General features: G+C 38.3%; 2 protein-coding genes across 2 annotated transcripts in view; one reads left to right on the forward strand and one right to left on the reverse strand.

Moving 5' to 3' along the window:
• Positions 1–9,467, forward strand: part of gemin5 (gem (nuclear organelle) associated protein 5) — a 19,640-nt gene extending 10,173 nt beyond the window's left edge. The window contains exons 13-28 of the mRNA XM_065287333.2: positions 190–371; positions 454–593; positions 776–947; positions 1,132–1,341; positions 1,472–1,588; positions 1,935–2,057; positions 3,191–3,283; positions 3,385–3,522; positions 3,738–3,885; positions 3,966–4,085; positions 4,406–4,616; positions 4,720–4,974; positions 7,244–7,406; positions 7,640–8,042; positions 8,152–8,227; positions 9,231–9,467. Of these exons, the coding sequence (XP_065143405.1) occupies positions 190–371; positions 454–593; positions 776–947; positions 1,132–1,341; positions 1,472–1,588; positions 1,935–2,057; positions 3,191–3,283; positions 3,385–3,522; positions 3,738–3,885; positions 3,966–4,085; positions 4,406–4,616; positions 4,720–4,974; positions 7,244–7,406; positions 7,640–8,042; positions 8,152–8,227; positions 9,231–9,395 (2,716 nt within the window). The 3' untranslated portion in view covers positions 9,396–9,467. The remainder of the gene's footprint in view (positions 1–189; positions 372–453; positions 594–775; positions 948–1,131; positions 1,342–1,471; positions 1,589–1,934; positions 2,058–3,190; positions 3,284–3,384; positions 3,523–3,737; positions 3,886–3,965; positions 4,086–4,405; positions 4,617–4,719; positions 4,975–7,243; positions 7,407–7,639; positions 8,043–8,151; positions 8,228–9,230) is intronic.
• A 327-nt stretch (positions 9,468–9,794) lies between these two features.
• Positions 9,795–16,468, reverse strand: cnot8 (CCR4-NOT transcription complex, subunit 8). The gene is made up of 7 exons (XM_065287335.1): positions 16,380–16,468; positions 15,761–15,957; positions 14,638–14,831; positions 14,395–14,556; positions 14,166–14,310; positions 10,806–10,916; positions 9,795–10,587 (listed from the first exon to the last, which is right to left on the reverse strand). Exons 2-7 carry the CDS (start codon positions 15,875–15,877, stop codon positions 10,459–10,461), a joined length of 858 nt encoding a protein of 285 aa, XP_065143407.1. The 5' UTR covers positions 15,878–15,957; positions 16,380–16,468; the 3' UTR covers positions 9,795–10,458.
• Positions 16,469–16,898: the final 430 nt, after the last annotated feature.

A 16,898-nucleotide genomic window follows, 5' to 3' on the forward strand; every position in this document is an offset into this window, starting at 1 on the left:
ACAATGCAGTGCACCTTTAAGACAACTCTTATAAGGATAATAGTGATACTTTTATATACACTTTTCCTAACTTGTGGCATTTGGTTCAATTAGCTACTTATCCTTTTCCAGATCTATATCATTTAAGAAACTACAATCAAAGGCTGTATGTATTTGAGATATGTCCTATGACGTTTATATTTGTTTTAGGTCCATAGATGTATTTAGAGCTCCGACGCTAAAGATCCTGTGCTCGATTCAGCAGCATCGTAAGATCATTAATGCCTTACGTTGGCACCACGAGCACTCGTCTCAAGCTGAGCTGCAGTACATGCTCGCCTCCGGCTCTAGCAACGCTACGGTCTACGTCCACGACCTCAGGAGTGCCATAGGTCAGATCTCGCCCACTAATCTTTTCACCTGAGGGTACCATGAGCACACTTCCTTATCTCACCGGTGTCTTATCTCTTACAGAAACCCCATCAGAGAGTTCAGTGTTGGTGACCGAACCATTCAGGACTCTGTCTGGTCACACCAATAAAATCACCGGTCTAGCGTGGAGCCCCCATCACGATGGGCGTCTGGTGACGGCGTGTTATGATGGGACCGCACAGGCAAGTTCACCATTTGAATTATTTGCACATCATGAATGTCTGAATACCGCCAGCATCTCATTGGCATACATTTTAGGGGATTTGCAAACAAAAATATACAGATAAATATTGATTAATTTAAATAAACATATTAGCAATAAACTTCTGTCAAGATCTATATTCTTATCATTTCTTTATATCAGGTGTGGGATGTGCTGAAAGAGGAGCCTGTGTGTAACTACAGGGGTCATTCGGGTCGTCTGCTGTGTGTGCAATGGTCTTCAGTTCACCCCGATCTGATCTGGACTGGTGCAGACGACTTCACCTTGCATGAATGGGCCGTGTCCAAACAGGAGCATCTCACACCCCCCAAAAGTACATATACTATCATATTTATTTAAAACAGGTTCGAGTCGGACCTGCAACATTTCCAGATTTCATTCCTCTCAATTTTTTGTCACTCTCTAATTTGTGTAATAATAAGAGACACAAATGCCAAAATAAATACTGATGTTGATATCATACAAACATAATTTTTATTGATCTATCCATCAAACAGGTAAGAAACGCGTTGAGATGGAGAAAAAGAAGGGGCCGCAGAAAAAGGCCAAGAAGAAAAAGAAAACACCAGGTAAAGGAGGGATGAAGGCAGAATTGCCATCAGGAGAGGAACATAAAAGAGCAGCGGGCAGTGGAGCAGAAGATCAACAGTCAGACAATGAGGAGGAAGAAGAGGAGAGAGAGAGCACAGACGCTCCATCCGTCACGGGTAACAGATCAGCTTTCTGTCTTTCATCTCTCGCTGTCTATTCCTCTTTCCGTGCTTCTGTGCTTCCAGCACCGTCTTTGAAATGTCACTCCGGTCCTGTGATGAATAACCTTCATCATTGGGGTCGCAGGTTGGTCCGGAGAGAGAGGCGTGGACGTGAGCACCGCCGAGAGGGTTCAGAACGGAGAAAAGTTCATCCATGCAGTTAAAAGAGAGGTCAAAGAGGAGAGGAGACGAGAGAAATCAGGTCGGTTTGTATCTGGTCTTTCAAGACCTCTGTGCAGTTTTTTTGTTGAAATCTTTTAAATTTTAGAGTGTATAATAAAAATATTGATGTGACGAAACGCTCTCTGTAGAGCAGTTTGTCTGTTTTGGGCTACGGTAGAAACATGCTGGTTACTTTTTTGTTAGGGGACCCGCTGTGTAGGTAATAAAAACAATACAGCTCATGTTGTAATGTCTGTGTACACCACTCATAATATAGTTATGTATATTATATTGCATTTCTGTCAAGAGATCCTTCGAAAACATACACAATGCACCTTTAAGAAACAAAATAACTTAAGAAATCTCTCACTCTGTCTTATCTTTAGATGTTTCTCTTAAGAAACGAAAGCCACGCTCGATTCTCCCGCTCAGCACCACGATGGATCACAGACCCAAAGAGGAGCTTCAGCAGGACTGTCTTACACTGGCTACAGTCAAACACTCGCACGGTCAGCCGATAACCCACTTAAAATACTGATTTCATTAATGTAATTGGTTCAATCTCTGAAAGGTTTTTTTGTGGTAAAACCAAAAAAATCCCAAAAGGTTACCACCAGGTTGTTTTGGACTTGACAAAGTTGTATCATAGTATTTCAATTGGATTCTTTACAGTCGGCATAAAACTGAAGTTGCCGTTGTCTTTTTTCCATATGGAGACATATATTCAAGCGAAACGTCTCCTGAAATGAGGAAAATGTAAGGTGGGACTTGATTTTGTCTATCAGGAACTGATTGGATCGTGGAAGTGGAGTGTACCCAAGAAAAGATTTTGCGGGCACATAAATGCAAATATTGTAGTGCACTGATAAATCAAAGATAAAACTACAATATCCCATAAAAAATAAGAATTGTCCATTTTGATTTCATGGTGACTTAAACTCACCATACGAGCATCACGTTATATTAAAGAACACTCATTATGGCCATCTTTACAAGATGTAATATAAGTCTCCCGTGTGCCTAGAATATGTCTGTGAAGTTTCGGCTAATAATACCCGCAGGGGTATCATAGCGTGTCCAAAATGACCCTATCTGGGTGGGAGCAAAAAAGTGTTTTATGTGTGTACCTTTAAATGCAAATGAGCTACAGCTCCTCACTCCCTTAGCAACAGGCATTGAGCGCTTTTGGTTAAAAATAGATCTTATTCCTGTAAATACAGTTTGAGACAAAAGTATCTTTAGACGTATTAGCGCTACAATGTGTTAACAAACCCTTTTAGAAAAGCTTTTGGGTAAAATAACCAGTCAGTCAGTTTGGTTGTGGGCGGGGCTTTAGTTGTGTGACATCACATTAACAGGAGATTCAAACAGAATGTCTAATGAGACTGCTCTGGTTTATTTGGGGTTAAAATAGGAGAGGGTGGATTTTTTTTCTTCATTGTAGGGTTATTGTGTCAACACACATTTATGTCCAAACACCTTGTAAAAGTGGATTTTGCATAATATGTGAACTTTAAATAACTATCATATAAGCATCTGATACATCACAGTACCATGGAGGTACATTTTGAAAAAAGTGTCATCTCATATATAAATAATGATGAATTAAAAGTGACAAACATGTCTTGGGTTTTCTCCTCAGGACAAGGAATGTGTGTTCCAGGTTCTGGAGATCACATCCAGCTCGGCCTCTTCGCGGACAGGGACGCCCTCTACAGGATGTTTCAGGAGGAAGGTGAGTCCAACATCCATTTAATGATCACATAATAGATGTGCAGTGAATGAGGAAATGCTGACCTGGAATCAGTAATAATCTTTTGCTGGTGTTGTGTGCAGAGGAGAGTCACGTGGAGATGGGTCATTATGAATCTGTGGTGTATCTGAGGCTGTTTAAAGGAGACCTGATTGGAGCTTTAAACCTCGCTACAGAAAAAGGAGAACTGAACGACCATCTCCTCAGTTTGGCTCCTATGGGTAAGACAGAAGATGTCAAACATGACAGTATAACAATTTCGCATTATTTCAATCTTTGACATGATCTTCCTTAAAGATATCAAGCTTATAATTAATGATCAATCCCAAATTTCTTGATTTTGTCAATCGTTGTTTTTTGTGTTTGCTTGAAATGTGCTTTTTTCAAGTTTATTATCTGTGAAATCATCATTTGTGATGACGCATGTGTCTTTTAGCTGGGTATCAGGTTTGGGTCAGGACTGTAGAGGCGTATGTGAAGCAGCTCTGTCTTCACGAGCAGTTCCTCAAAGCCGCCTCGCATCTCATCTCCATCCATAAAATCTACGAGGCCATCGGCCTTCTGAAGAGCCATCAGTTATACCGGTAAGAAATATTACCTTTAGTTTCATTTACCATGGTCGACTAAATGACAAGTTAACATTTTTTTATTTTTTTATTGTCAGGGAAGCCATAGCGTTGGCTAAAGCCAGACTTCAGCCAGAAGATCCGGTTCAGAGAGATCTGTATATGAGCTGGGCGGCAGTGCTGGAGAAAGATGGGCATTACGCTACTGCAGCCAAATGGTAAATTTGTCAAAAACTATAGACACATAAAATAAAGACACATAATTTTTCAAAGTGATGCATTCATGTCCATTACGTATCTCTTTTAAAGAATATTGGGTTTAATAATGAGACAATTTGTACCCTATTCTTGATTGTATCATATGCAGAGGTTTTATTTTGTGTATGGGTTACCATACTTGACAATCGTGTCACTTTAATTTAAAAATATGAGTTCAGTTGTGTTTATAATATATGCACTTTACAATTCAGTTTAAGCTTGTCGGCTGTGGTATTATTGAATTCGGCTGTATGTTACATTATTTTTATTCTCTTGTCAGTTACCTTTCTGCAGACTCCGGCTTCGACGCAGCTAAAGTGATCGCCAGGAAGGGCGACGTGACGTCTTTAAGGACGGCAGCTAATCTGGCACGTCTGTCTGGAGAAAGCGAGCTGGCACATTCCCTCACTCTCAGATGTGCCAAAGACTTGATGCTGTCCCAGGATTGGCTGACCACACAGGAAGTCTTAAAAACTCAAGACTCTCTTGTGGTGTGTTTCCCTTTGATAGTTTATCCAGGTTCACTGTATTGTACACGTCAGGTAATGCCAGTATGAGTGTTGTAAGTATCTGACGTCTTGCTGTTCCTCACAGGCTCACGGGCTGCTGTTCTGTGTGAATGAACTTCTCACTCAGAGGCTCGCTGATACAGGTGTGGTGACGTGGACTGTGTCCTCTTCACACGATTGGGCTAAATGTCAGGATGTGAAATTCATCTGCTCAGTACACAAGGTGTGGGAGAAAGAGTTCAGCGTGACGGCTGATGATTTGGTTAAAGTGAAAACACTCCATCAACAACTCCGAGACATTGAGAATCCTCCGGTCACTGCCAATGTCCCAATGAAACAAGTAAGTTTGAGATGATATGCCTACAGATTTAGTTTGACATGTTCTTGTTAAGAAAGACAACTATATTTAGTCTACCTGCTACGGTGAAGGCCTGTCCTTTATGTCACAATAATGCCGACTGTAGAGAAAACAAACTCTGCTGGTTATCCGGTAAGAACAACAAATGGATTTAACAAGAATATTTGAATTTAACATTACTTTACAAATAACGTAAGCTGACTTGTTGGCTGTGCAAAGTAACAAGATTAATTTAACAAAACTTCACTAAGTTATTGCTACTGTTTGCTGTTAAACAGCCATATGCAGTTAGCTGGTTTATTTTTCACAGAGCACCGCATGTAATATATGTTCTCCGCTTTGTATTGCGTGTCTGTGTGTTTAGCTGTATTAACAAAATAAAGTAAGCTATATAACAGAAAGCTTACAAATCTCCTATGCGCTGATCCGGCAGAGAAGCACTTTTAAATAACACATGAGCCGGTGCCCAAAAACAGACGACTCGGCGTTAAAACTCCAATTACTTATATAAGTCTGCGATCTGAATTGCCCAGAAATGCATACAAATAATTTTTCATGTATATTTTACATTAAAGTCTGTAAAAGACAGTACAGATAAAGTTAAAAAGCATTAAATAAGCAGTAGCCTTAAAGTCGCCATGAAACGGAAGTATCAATTGCCTTATTTTCCCTGTGGTGACGTGTATCCGAGTAAAACCGGCCTCTGAAATGAAATAAGGCAGGGGTGAATTTGTCCATCGAGATCTGATTGGATCATTTGAATTTGGGTCGTGTTGCTAATTGCTAATCGCAGCGATATTCTCCCGGACCCCGCCCACCTGCCATACATTATGACCGGAAGTAAAGAGAGATCGTTTTTAGGAGGGGAGGAGATTTACATTTTTGATTAAAGATTATAAGGGCACATGAATTTAATGAAGCTCACAGATAAATCATTGTAAAAAAAAAAACACAATATTACAAAACAAATTACAGTTTTTATTTTATTTTCATTGCGACTTTAACCCCCAAAACAAACTAGCAAACGAGCATTTTTTCTTATTCAAACTTTTTATTTTTTTAAATAAGAGCATTCGTGCACATTCCTATTAAGTAAACAGATCTGGGGCACCATTGCCTTTTTATTGTATTTTTTTTGTAACATTTCACAATAAGATTTTATTTGTTAACAATACGTTAATGAGTAAAAGACAATTAATCAGTGAACAATACTTTTACACCATTTATCAACCTTGTTGTAAAGTGTTACCATTTTCTTACAATGGGAGTCAATGGTGCCCCAGAACTATCCCTTTTTAATAGAAACTGTTCATCCAAAAAATGAAAATGTTGTCTGTATTTTATTCACACTAAGCCATCCTAAAGGTAAATGACTTATTTCGGCCAAACACAGTCAAGAGTTAAATTAACTCTTTTCCCACCATTGATGAGTCATCTTGTCAATTAAGAGAAAACGCTTCCCTGCCATTGTCAAGTTTTTATGGCAATCCAAATTCTAATTGTCTACTAGTTGGCGCTCTTACCCAACTTGTAAAACACTAAAGGGGGTCGCACACCGAATGAGATGCGTTGCGCCATGAAGCTAAAAACAGGACGCGTTATTTTCTATAAATGTATGCGCACCACTCACATATATTAACAATGAAAAAAACTTTATATTTGTCCCAAAACGTTAGCGATTAACATTGGCTGCTAACGTTTATTTTGCATTTTGAAGTAGATGCTATCTGTCTAAGCTTGCGCTATTTAATGTGCACTTCCAGTGTACGATACTTCCTAGTTGTCCTAGATGCGACGCTGCGCTGCATTTCTTGTCCGGTATGCGACCCAATCCCAACACAAGCCCCCCCCCATTAAAGCAAACTGATCCCACTGATCCAAAAACAGTAAAAACTCTGTGTATGTTTTAAACATTGCTCTGAATCTGATCGCTAACAAAAGTCCTTCACAAAAATGCAGTTATCTAGGCTTTTTGTTCAAAATTTTGTATTTTTGAAGAAACCTACCCATATTTGAGAGCTGATTAAAAAAGAACAAATGAAGATAGGTTGAAAAAAGTTTTTCTTTGTTGTTTAAAAGCAGAGGGTCTGTTCTTTTATTTGATATGTTGTATGTTTAAATATATAGAACATTTTCTGGAAGGCATTAAACTTTAGTGAAAATCATGAAAACTGGCTGGCAGCTTTTTTTTTAAACGCTGGCAGGAAAAGAGGTAAATAGTTTTTATTTTAATAGTATACATTTTTTTCAGCTCTTATCTCACATCTCATTGGACGTTGCACTGTGTGCATTGAGTCATCTGTCGTGTGATTGGTCATCTGTACTAGAGGAACTATTGCGAGCATTGACTGGAGGTTTTGTGGTGGGCCACTTCACGCTATTGGCTGAGATGAGTCAGCTGCTTCTACCACAAGGTCAAATATTTTACTTTTTTATGTTAATATTTTGTATTCCGCCATTCACAGTGGATGTGTTTAGCGCATAACAGTACTAGATTGCTTTTATTATATATTATAGTCAGTCAAGCTCTTTGTACTTTCAGTACAAATTTGTACTTTTCTCCAAATAAAGCGAAATAATAATTGTGAAATGCACACACTAATAATCTGTATTAAAACTCAAAATCGTTCATGTTGTTAATCTGCAGGTTTGGACTCTGTGGCGTTCTACAAAAAGAAACTAGACCCATCTGATGAGAAAAGCTTGGCGATTTCTCAAAACATGGAGGCTTTTGTCTGTTATCAGTTTTTGTATAAGAAATGGTGGAGCTGTGGTACAAATGCATCCACTTTGACCACTAATATGAATAACGGTCAACATTTGATTGAGAACAAACAGTCAGATGATGCGAACTTTAATGGAGAGGGTTTGTCTGAGGACTTCTGGAAGGTTTGTCTCTCTGAACCTCACGCCAGTCTTCAATCCACCCAGAGAGCCACAGCAGAGATCCAGAGGAAAGTGTCAAACCTGATTCAGCAACACAACCCATCTAAAGACACAGAGACAGAAACATCTGCTCATCAACCTGAAGGATCTAACAGGGATGGAAGGTGTGGCAGATAATGCACCCTTTATTCTTCTTAACTAAACATTAGATAGCTGATCATTAATCCAAGTACTTCAAGATTGCTGACAGTTTTCTTTTTGTCATTCAAACAGTGAAACTTTTGCTTTTCTGACCGCCCGGATTGTTGAACACAGCAAAGAGCTTGCTGCTATTCCTGAGATTATCAAAGTAAGATCATTATGTTTTATCAAATTTAAATCATTCAAGTCAGGTACATATAACTTTCTTTCAACCAAACACAGTCAGGGTTATAGCAAATAATATCCTGGCTCTTTTCACCTTTATAATGGCTTTGGATGGTGCCCCATTTTTAAAGTCCATCCATTAAATTAATTTAAAGGATAGTTCACCCAAAAATGAAATTTGACATCATTTACCCTCATGTTTTTACAAACCTGTATACATTTCTTTATTCTGCTGAACACAAAGGAAGATATTTGTAATGAAGCAGGAAACAGGAGCACCATTGATTACCATAGGAACAAATACTACTATCAAATCAATGGTGCCAAAACAAAATTTGGTTACAAACATTGGTCAAATTGTGTTCAGCAGAGCAAAGAAATGTATACAGGTTTGAAACAACATGAGGGTGAGTAAATGACAGAATTTTCACTTTTGGGTGAACTATCCCTTTAAATGTTTTTGAAATAAAACATATTTCAAACTTAATAAACTATGATCGTACGCATGTTCATCAGAGAGTTTAGGTCAGGTGGAAGACTGACCTCTAATACTATATAAACCCAAGGATGGATGCACTTTTTGGAGCATTAAAAATGGGGCACTATCCAATATCACTTTAGAGCTAAAAAGAGACAGAATATTCTTTAATAACTCCATCTGTGTTTGGCTGAAAAAAGAAAATAATATAAACTTAGGATTTCTTGCGGGTGAGTAAAATATGGGCTTATATTTATTTTGAGCCTGCTGCCATATTTCAGATCAACACCCACTTAATTATTGTGAAACATCAGCAAAATTGGTTCTTTGAATTATTCAAAGATAATGCAAACCCGAGTTGCAATGGGCTGTGCATTATTTTCTCATAATTCGATCTAGTCCGCTGTCTATTATTCTTTACGTAATTCAAACACATCCATCTATGGGTTTTAGTCTGATTTATACTTTTGAATCAAAATGTAATGGATGAATGTTTCCTCTGTTTCAGAAATACCCATTTCCTGATGTGATGGAGTGTTGTATTGTCTTTCTGTACATGGACAGACACTTCGCATTGGTCCCACAGCACATCTGCACAGAAGCCACCAAGCTGTTACAGAAATATGGATGTACAGCATCACTCAGTAAAGCCTGGCAGAGACTGACACACTAGCACTTCACATCATTACTTTTGTAAAATTCACCTGAAGAACTGTATGTCTGTACTTAATAAACAAATATGAATTTAAAGCAGTGCATCATCATTGTAATACAAATAAAACAACATTAGATGTGTTCATGTGTAGATCAATGGCAAAGCATTGTGTGCGTTAGCAATGTAAAAAGGCCACGGGTTCGAACCTAGAGTACACACATACTGATAAAAATAATACACTGCAAGTCGCTTTGGATAAGTGTCTGCCAAAAATTTTATAAAATAATTAAACTTTAATAGACCATTGTTATAAAAAGTTACAAGATGTCTTACTAAAAATAGACAATCTGCTTGAATATACTTGTAGGATTTTTAAAGCTCAAAGTTTGTGATAAAAATGAAACTATTGCACACCAGTGATAGAAAACATTTTTAATACACAACAGATGTAAAGGAAACAATATGTACCACAAACATTAGATGATTGCATGACGAACAAATTTAAAACTTACATAGGACCAGTAGACACCTGTTTATAAAGATGCCTCAAAACTGAATTTAAAAACTCATTCTTTGTAGCTAAGAACAGGTTGTTTCAAAGTTTACATTTTAATTTACATGCCAGCATATGTTAAAATACAACCCCTACCCCCATCATGTTCCAACATTTAATGCACATCCTGTATAATCTCAAGCGACGATTCTTGAGCCTTTCTAGAAAATATCAAAATGTTTCTAAAAAGGATCGAGTATATTAAAATGCCTGGAGTCTCCGTAGCAGTAATATACACAAGCGCTGGTCCCACGCTTAAAACATTTGTGTTTTTAATACTGTAAAACAATAGATAAAAGATTTCCAAAAGCAGCAGATGAGAGGAACGTTGTCTGGTGTCCTGGAACGTTGCAGTGTGATGACCTACCAAGCAGAACAGAATGTGCGATACAGATTGTTGCCATTTTCCAATGTCCCTTTAGAAGGCATAAATCGTTTGAAATCATCTTTTTAGGAACGGGAAGTAATATCTGCTGGGGGAGATTAAAACAAGTGCATCCACTTGGCCGTTGTCGCTCGATCGTTTGGTCAGTGCTTGTTGTTGGCTTCCTCCTGCGGGGAGCTGGAGATGCCGTTCTGGTTTTGTGAGGAACCTGATCCCAGACCATAGAGACGCCCGCAATACTTTGCATCGTCAATGTTGTCCTCAAAAAACAACTGTGGAGATAGAAGAACCAGAATTCAACGGATTATGCTTAGCTATGCTAAAAGTGCTTGCGCCAGACCCGGAGATCGGCTGAATGGATTCCAAAATGGTAAAATGTACATTTTTAACTCTAGGGGAGCTGGAAAATGAGCATATTTTCAAAAAAGTGGAGTGTCCCTTTAAAGGGAAAACTTCCCTAGGATTAGGTTAGTTAAGACAAAATCCCAACCTCTTTCATGCGGAAGAAAGCCATTCCAGTGAGCAACGAGTCTGATCCAGCCTGATGCTGCCTGCCGATCCTTTTTAGTTCCAGCTGGTCCGCCACTTCCTGGAGTCCTCCCTAAAAACACCAGCACATGGTCCATCAAACACTGAAACTAGGGCTACATAACAGTTAATCGCAACTAATCATTTGCAGAATAAAAGTTTTTGTTTAAATCATGTGTGTATAATAATGTATATATAAATACACGTGCATGTATAATTTTATAAAATGTAGTGATGGGGACGAAACCGCCTATGCCAAGTCCAGACCTAGACCATTGGTTTACAAATACAGTCGAGTCTGAGTCAATACCGAGTCCTTGAAGAAGCAAGTCTGAGTCGAGAGCGAGTCCTTTAGGAGTTGAGACCAAGTCGAGACCAAGACCATAGGTTTTGTGTGTTTTTTATATGCACATACAAAAATGCGTTGGTCTCGAGGACTCAGTCTGAAATTACAAGTCCTTCTGCTCGCACTGTGGTCCGAGACCGAGTCAAACCAAGTCTTTGAAGGAACGAGTCAAAAAAAAAAAAAAACTGAAATCGGACTTGAGTACTACATCACTAATAAAATGAATATACACATTTAAGTATTTCTTGAATTTATACAGTCTTGTTCAAAATAATAGCAGTACAATGTGACCAACCAGAATAATCAAGGTTTTTAGTATATTTTTTATTGCTACGTGGCAAACAAGTTACCAGTAGGTTCAGTAGATTCTCAGAAAACAAACAAGACCCAGCATTCATGATATGCACGCTCTTAAGGCTGTGCAATTGGGCAATTAGTTGAAAGGGGTGTGTTCAAAAAAATAGCAGTGTCTACCTTTGACTGTACAAATCAAAACTATTTTGTACAAACATTTTTTTTTCTGGGATTTAGCAATCCTGTGAATCACTAAACTAATATTTAGTTGTATGACCACAGTTTTTTAAAACTGCTTGACATCTGTGTGGCATGGAGTCAACCAACTTGTGGCACCTCTCAGCTGTTATTCCACTCCATGATTCTTTAACAATTCATTCACATTTCTTGGTTTTGCTTCAGAAACAGCATTTTTGATATCACCCCACAAGTTCTCAATTGGATTAAGGTCTGGAGATTGGGCTGGCCACTCCATAACATTAATTTTGTTGGTTTGGAACCAAGACTTTGCCCGTTTACTAGTGTGTTTTGGGTCATTGTCTTGTTGAAACAACCATTTCAAGGGCATGTTCTCTTCAGCATAGGGCAACATGACCTCTTCAAGTATTTTAACATATGCAAACTGATCCATGATCCCTGGTATGCGATAAATAGGCCCAACACCATAGTAGGAGAAACATGCCCATATCATGCTCCATGCTTCACTGTCTTCACTGTGTACTGTGGCTTGAATTCAGAGTTTGGGGGTCGTCTCACAAACTGCCTGTGGCCCTTGGACCCAAAAAGAACAATTTTACTCTCATCAGTCCACAAAATGTTCCTCCATTTCTCTTTAGGCCAGTTGATGTGTTCTTTGGCAAATTGTAACCGCTTCTGCACATGCCTTTTTTTAACAGAGGGATTTTGCGGGGATTCTTGAAAATAGATTAGCTTCACACAGACGTCTTCTAACTGTCACAGTACTTACAGGTAACTCCAGACTGTCTTTGATCATCCTGGAGGTGATCATTGGCTGAGCCTTTGCCATTCTGGTTATTCTTCTATATTCTTCTATCCATTTTGATGGTTGTCTTCCGTTTTCTTCCACGTCTCTCTGGTTTTGCTCTCCATTTTAAGGCATTGGAGATCATTTTAGCTGAACAGCCTATCATTTTTTGCAGCTCTTTATAGGTTTTCCCCTCTCCAATCAACTTTTTAATCAAAGTAGGCTGTTCTTCTGAACAATGTCTTGAACGACCCATTTTCCTCAGCTTTCAAATGCATGTTCAACAAGTGTTGGCTTCATCCTTAAATAGGGGCCACCTGATTCACACCTGTTTCTTCACAAAATTGATGACCTCAGTTATTGAATGCCACACTGCTATTTTTTTGAACACACCCCTTTCAACTAATTCAACTACTTGCCCAATTGCACAGCCTTAAGAGTGTGCATATCATGAATGCTGGGTCTCATTTGTTTTCTGAGAATCTACTGAACCTACTGGTAACTTGTTTGCCACGTAGCAATAAAAAAAATGCCTTGATTATTCTGGTTAGTCACATTGTACTGCTATTATTTTGAACAAGACTGTACATGCACCTGTGTGTATTTATATATACATAATTATTATTATACGCACACATATGATGTAAACAAAAACTTTTATTCTGCAAATGATTAGTTGCGATTAATCTGAAACTTGTACTAACAATGGGTCTCATTCACTAAAAATGACACTGCCAGAATTTTGTCGGAGGATAATTTTGATCGCAACGCTCATTAATCGGCAAAATGTCAAACAAGCGATCAAAGACGGCAGATTTTAGCCTGGGATTCCAGAAATCTTTTAGGATTTCAAAATTTGTCCCAGACAGCTAAATCCTGGCTGAAATCTCACAGTGTGCACCAGGCTTAAGAGACTCCGGTCCTTCGAATTATAAAAAAAAATGAACACCCACAGTGTAACAGCACATTTCGAAGGGTGTTCATTATTTTCCGAATAATTCAACACCCCTTGGGTATATAATAATATATCATTGACATGTATAATATTAACATATCTTTTCTATATTCTTTCTTCACTCATTTTCCTTAAATCTCTATAAAAGCATCTGCTTAATGTAAACGTAATGCAATGCAAACATTCCAACATCCCAATGACAATGGCCTTCGTTATCACATCCCCTATTCTTCTTTTTACCAATACCTGCAGTGTCGGTGGACACACAGCACATCTGTTTTTTTTCACCACCGATAGAAAAACCTCCCGAATCATAAAAGCAAAGCTAACACAACTTAACCGATAATGAATTTCATTTTTTTGCTTCGGCGACAAATTTGTTAAACTGATTAAGTGGTGAACTGAGGGAAGTTCTTTTTACTTATGGTTTTTTTACCGTAGTTCTTGTGTACAGCATTTTGGTCGGCCTGAGACGTTTTTAAATGTGCTTTACAAAAAAACGTTATTGTATTATATGGATCTGGTTTTGGCAAATTTCTAACCTTGTGTACGTGGCTGCTTATTTAGGACACTCTGAATTTACTAACATAAGTTTAAGAATACATTCATGTGCATACACGTGTTGTGAATTAAGCGGAAAGTTTCCGTGAACATGTAACGTGCATAAATACGAAAAACGTATGCAATTATTATTTAAATGAGACGCAATGGCCTCAGAAGGCTTGTGGACACTTTCATATACCTTTAGGTTTTTGCAGCTCTTCATAAGATACTTGACATCATAGATGGCTGGGAAGAAGAGATATAAGATCTGAAAGAACTCATGTTCCTCCTCTGGCAGCCGGGAGTCTGTGAGGAGCTTCACCAGGTATCCAAAATCATATCCACTGAAGGGGACAGAAAAAAAAATGTTATTTAACACTTAATGCACTATTAATATCTAACATGAGACTTGACCTTATCACCATTACCTATGAAATGACAGCCACTTGACATTTTCACAAAGCACAAGGCCTGATGTCATAAGAAGCTCTGCAAAGTATAACGTATCGATTCCTTCCTCCTCATGCTTCTTAAACTGCAGCCCCGAGTTCTGAAGAAGATCTATTGAATCCTGAGAGTACATGTCCTCTCTTAAAAAACAAAAAACACAGAGCCAAAAGTTACTATTACAGCCAGGAACGTTTATCCAACTGCAGAATATGGACACTTACGTCAGATTAAATTTGAAGTTAAACTGCCATGTTGTGGTACCCGGTGGGTAGTCTCCTTCCTCATTCATAAACGTCAAGCCCAGCTGGATTATTTTTAAAAGGTCCACATTGCAGCGCAGGAGCTGATATTGGTAGTCAACCGTACTGCGAAACTCTCCGATGGGACGGACGACCACTCCGGGAAACTCAGTGTCCTGATTTAGTGAAGAAATGCTGTGTCAGGTTCACAAAAATGCACTGGAAAGTCCAAGTGAACATACAATACAAAATGTTTCTGGGTCTGGAATAACACTTCAATCAACCAATCAGATTTTAGGATTATGATTTGGGTTTGTGCACCAATTTGAGGGGTAAGTAAAGATTTAGATAACGAGTATGTTGGATTTTATTACAGAAATGTATCCAGGAACACATCTTAACCTCCTACGCATTTAAGTACTGTAAAACTGGGTATCAAAATTCAGTTTCCGGAATGTTCCTGGTTTCCGAAGAAAGTTCTTCAGAGGGAATCTGTGACATCCTGTAAATTTCCACAAAAAACTAACATAAGCCTAGAGATTCCAGAAAATACATGTATGTCTAGGATTCATCCCAGGAATGATTTTGGTTCTTTCTAGGATTATCCCAGGAATGATTTTGGTTTTTTCTAGGATTTATCCCAGGAATGATTTTGGTACTTTCACACTACCAGTGATTTTCTGGCATATGTGCCGGCCGGGGTTGTTCACACACATCCCATAAAGAAAGACACCCCTTGTGGCATTATTCCTGCTTTTATGCATCAAGTTTCCCAACCCGAGAGCAATCTCGGGACCAAATCCGGAATGTGTTTGCGTTCAAACAAGACACTATGGCAGTTTTATGGGTTTATCGTACTGTGCAAAAGGGGTTTGTTTTTATCATAATAGCTTCAACATGCTCACCCTTAAATTACGCAACATTTTAATATAAAATTATTTCTGTTTGCAGCTGAAAAAGGTAAGTTATACACATGTGGGACAGCATGACCGCAAGTAAATTGACTTCCATTGTAAACTCATTCCAGTAAAATTGTTATTTTTTAAACGTGACGCAGATCAAAATAAAGTACATAAAGGAGATAAATGAGTGCAGGTGCACACACCATGGCGATAAAGTTGTAGCTTTGAATGATCTGTCGTATCTTCCTCATCTCGTCCTCGACATTGCTGGCCCAGACCTCGCAGATAATCTGACTGGTATCTGCAAGTGCGGCTGGCATGATGACAATGATGATAATGAAGGCTGAAAAAGTGACTGAGTATCCCACAGATCCCGAAGCGCTCACTGGCAAATAAAACTCTGCTGGAAGAGCAATGCAGTTTCATTAACAAAACGAAATGATTGATATGAAATCTCTTTCATGAGTAGACCAATGCTAATTGTATAAATATAAATAATAGGAAACACTAAATCAATATGCACAATAAGTTTCCAAGCAACTTGCGTATTAAGTTGGGCAAATTATTTGTCACTAATAAACGTATGATAGATGTCCAATCCAATCAAATTAAATTATCTAATTGCCTAAAAGAGAAGAAACGCAAGCTGTTGTTAGCAGATGTAAATGAACCTTGTTGTGGTGGATGGCGTTAACATTAGCTTGTGTTAGCTTCTGCTATTCAGCTGTCGCCACGCAAATTTACAACATTTCATAACGGCGAGCGATACTAAACAAAAAACGTTTAACAAAAGTGTAACGCTTGCGTGAAATGACACAATACCTGGCAAAAGTCTTAAGAAACGAAGATGTAGTAGCAGGCTGGACAACTTGCAGCGACACCAAACACAAGCACGCAACGCTGCTTCCGGCCCCGCGGGATTGTGGGAAAACACCCGCCAACATCGAAGCCTTTCAATCCACCGCAGTGCATATATTATATAAATCCCAAAATCAAAGAGATTATACAAGCCCTCATTGTATTTAGATTTTTTTATGATAATAAAAGACTAACTGTATATATTGTACAACTATCACAAAACTAACGTTACGTAGAAAACAATTCACCTAGCAACAACACGAATACTGCAGTTAAATATTTATTTATTTATTTATTTATTTATGTTGTGTATGCTTCGTTTTTAATATTTGTTCTTGATTTAAATAAAAAAATTGTAGTACAAATGTTTATTAGCACAAAGAACACATAAACTCTGTAGTCTGTGTAGTCATGGTAACAGCGAGATGCACGTGCACAAATAATACGTGATATACGTGAAAACATGCATGATGGCACCGCAAT

The sequence above is a fragment of the Paramisgurnus dabryanus genome, chromosome 18, assembly GCF_030506205.2.
Source record: "Paramisgurnus dabryanus chromosome 18, PD_genome_1.1, whole genome shotgun sequence".
In the NCBI taxonomy this organism is placed as follows: Eukaryota; Metazoa; Chordata; class Actinopteri; order Cypriniformes; family Cobitidae; genus Paramisgurnus; species Paramisgurnus dabryanus.

Coding starts and splice junctions, on each gene's coding strand:
- cnot8 (XM_065287335.1), bottom strand. CDS start 15,877: ATGCCAGCCGCACTTGCAGATACCAGTCAGATTATCTGCGAGGTCTGG. Junction 14,557..14,637: donor AACTTCAAATTTAATCTGAC/GTAAGTGTCCAT, acceptor TTGTTTTTTAAG/AGAGGACATGTACTCTCAGG. Junction 14,311..14,394: donor AAGTGGCTGTCATTTCATAG/GTAATGGTGATA, acceptor TGTCCCCTTCAG/TGGATATGATTTTGGATACC.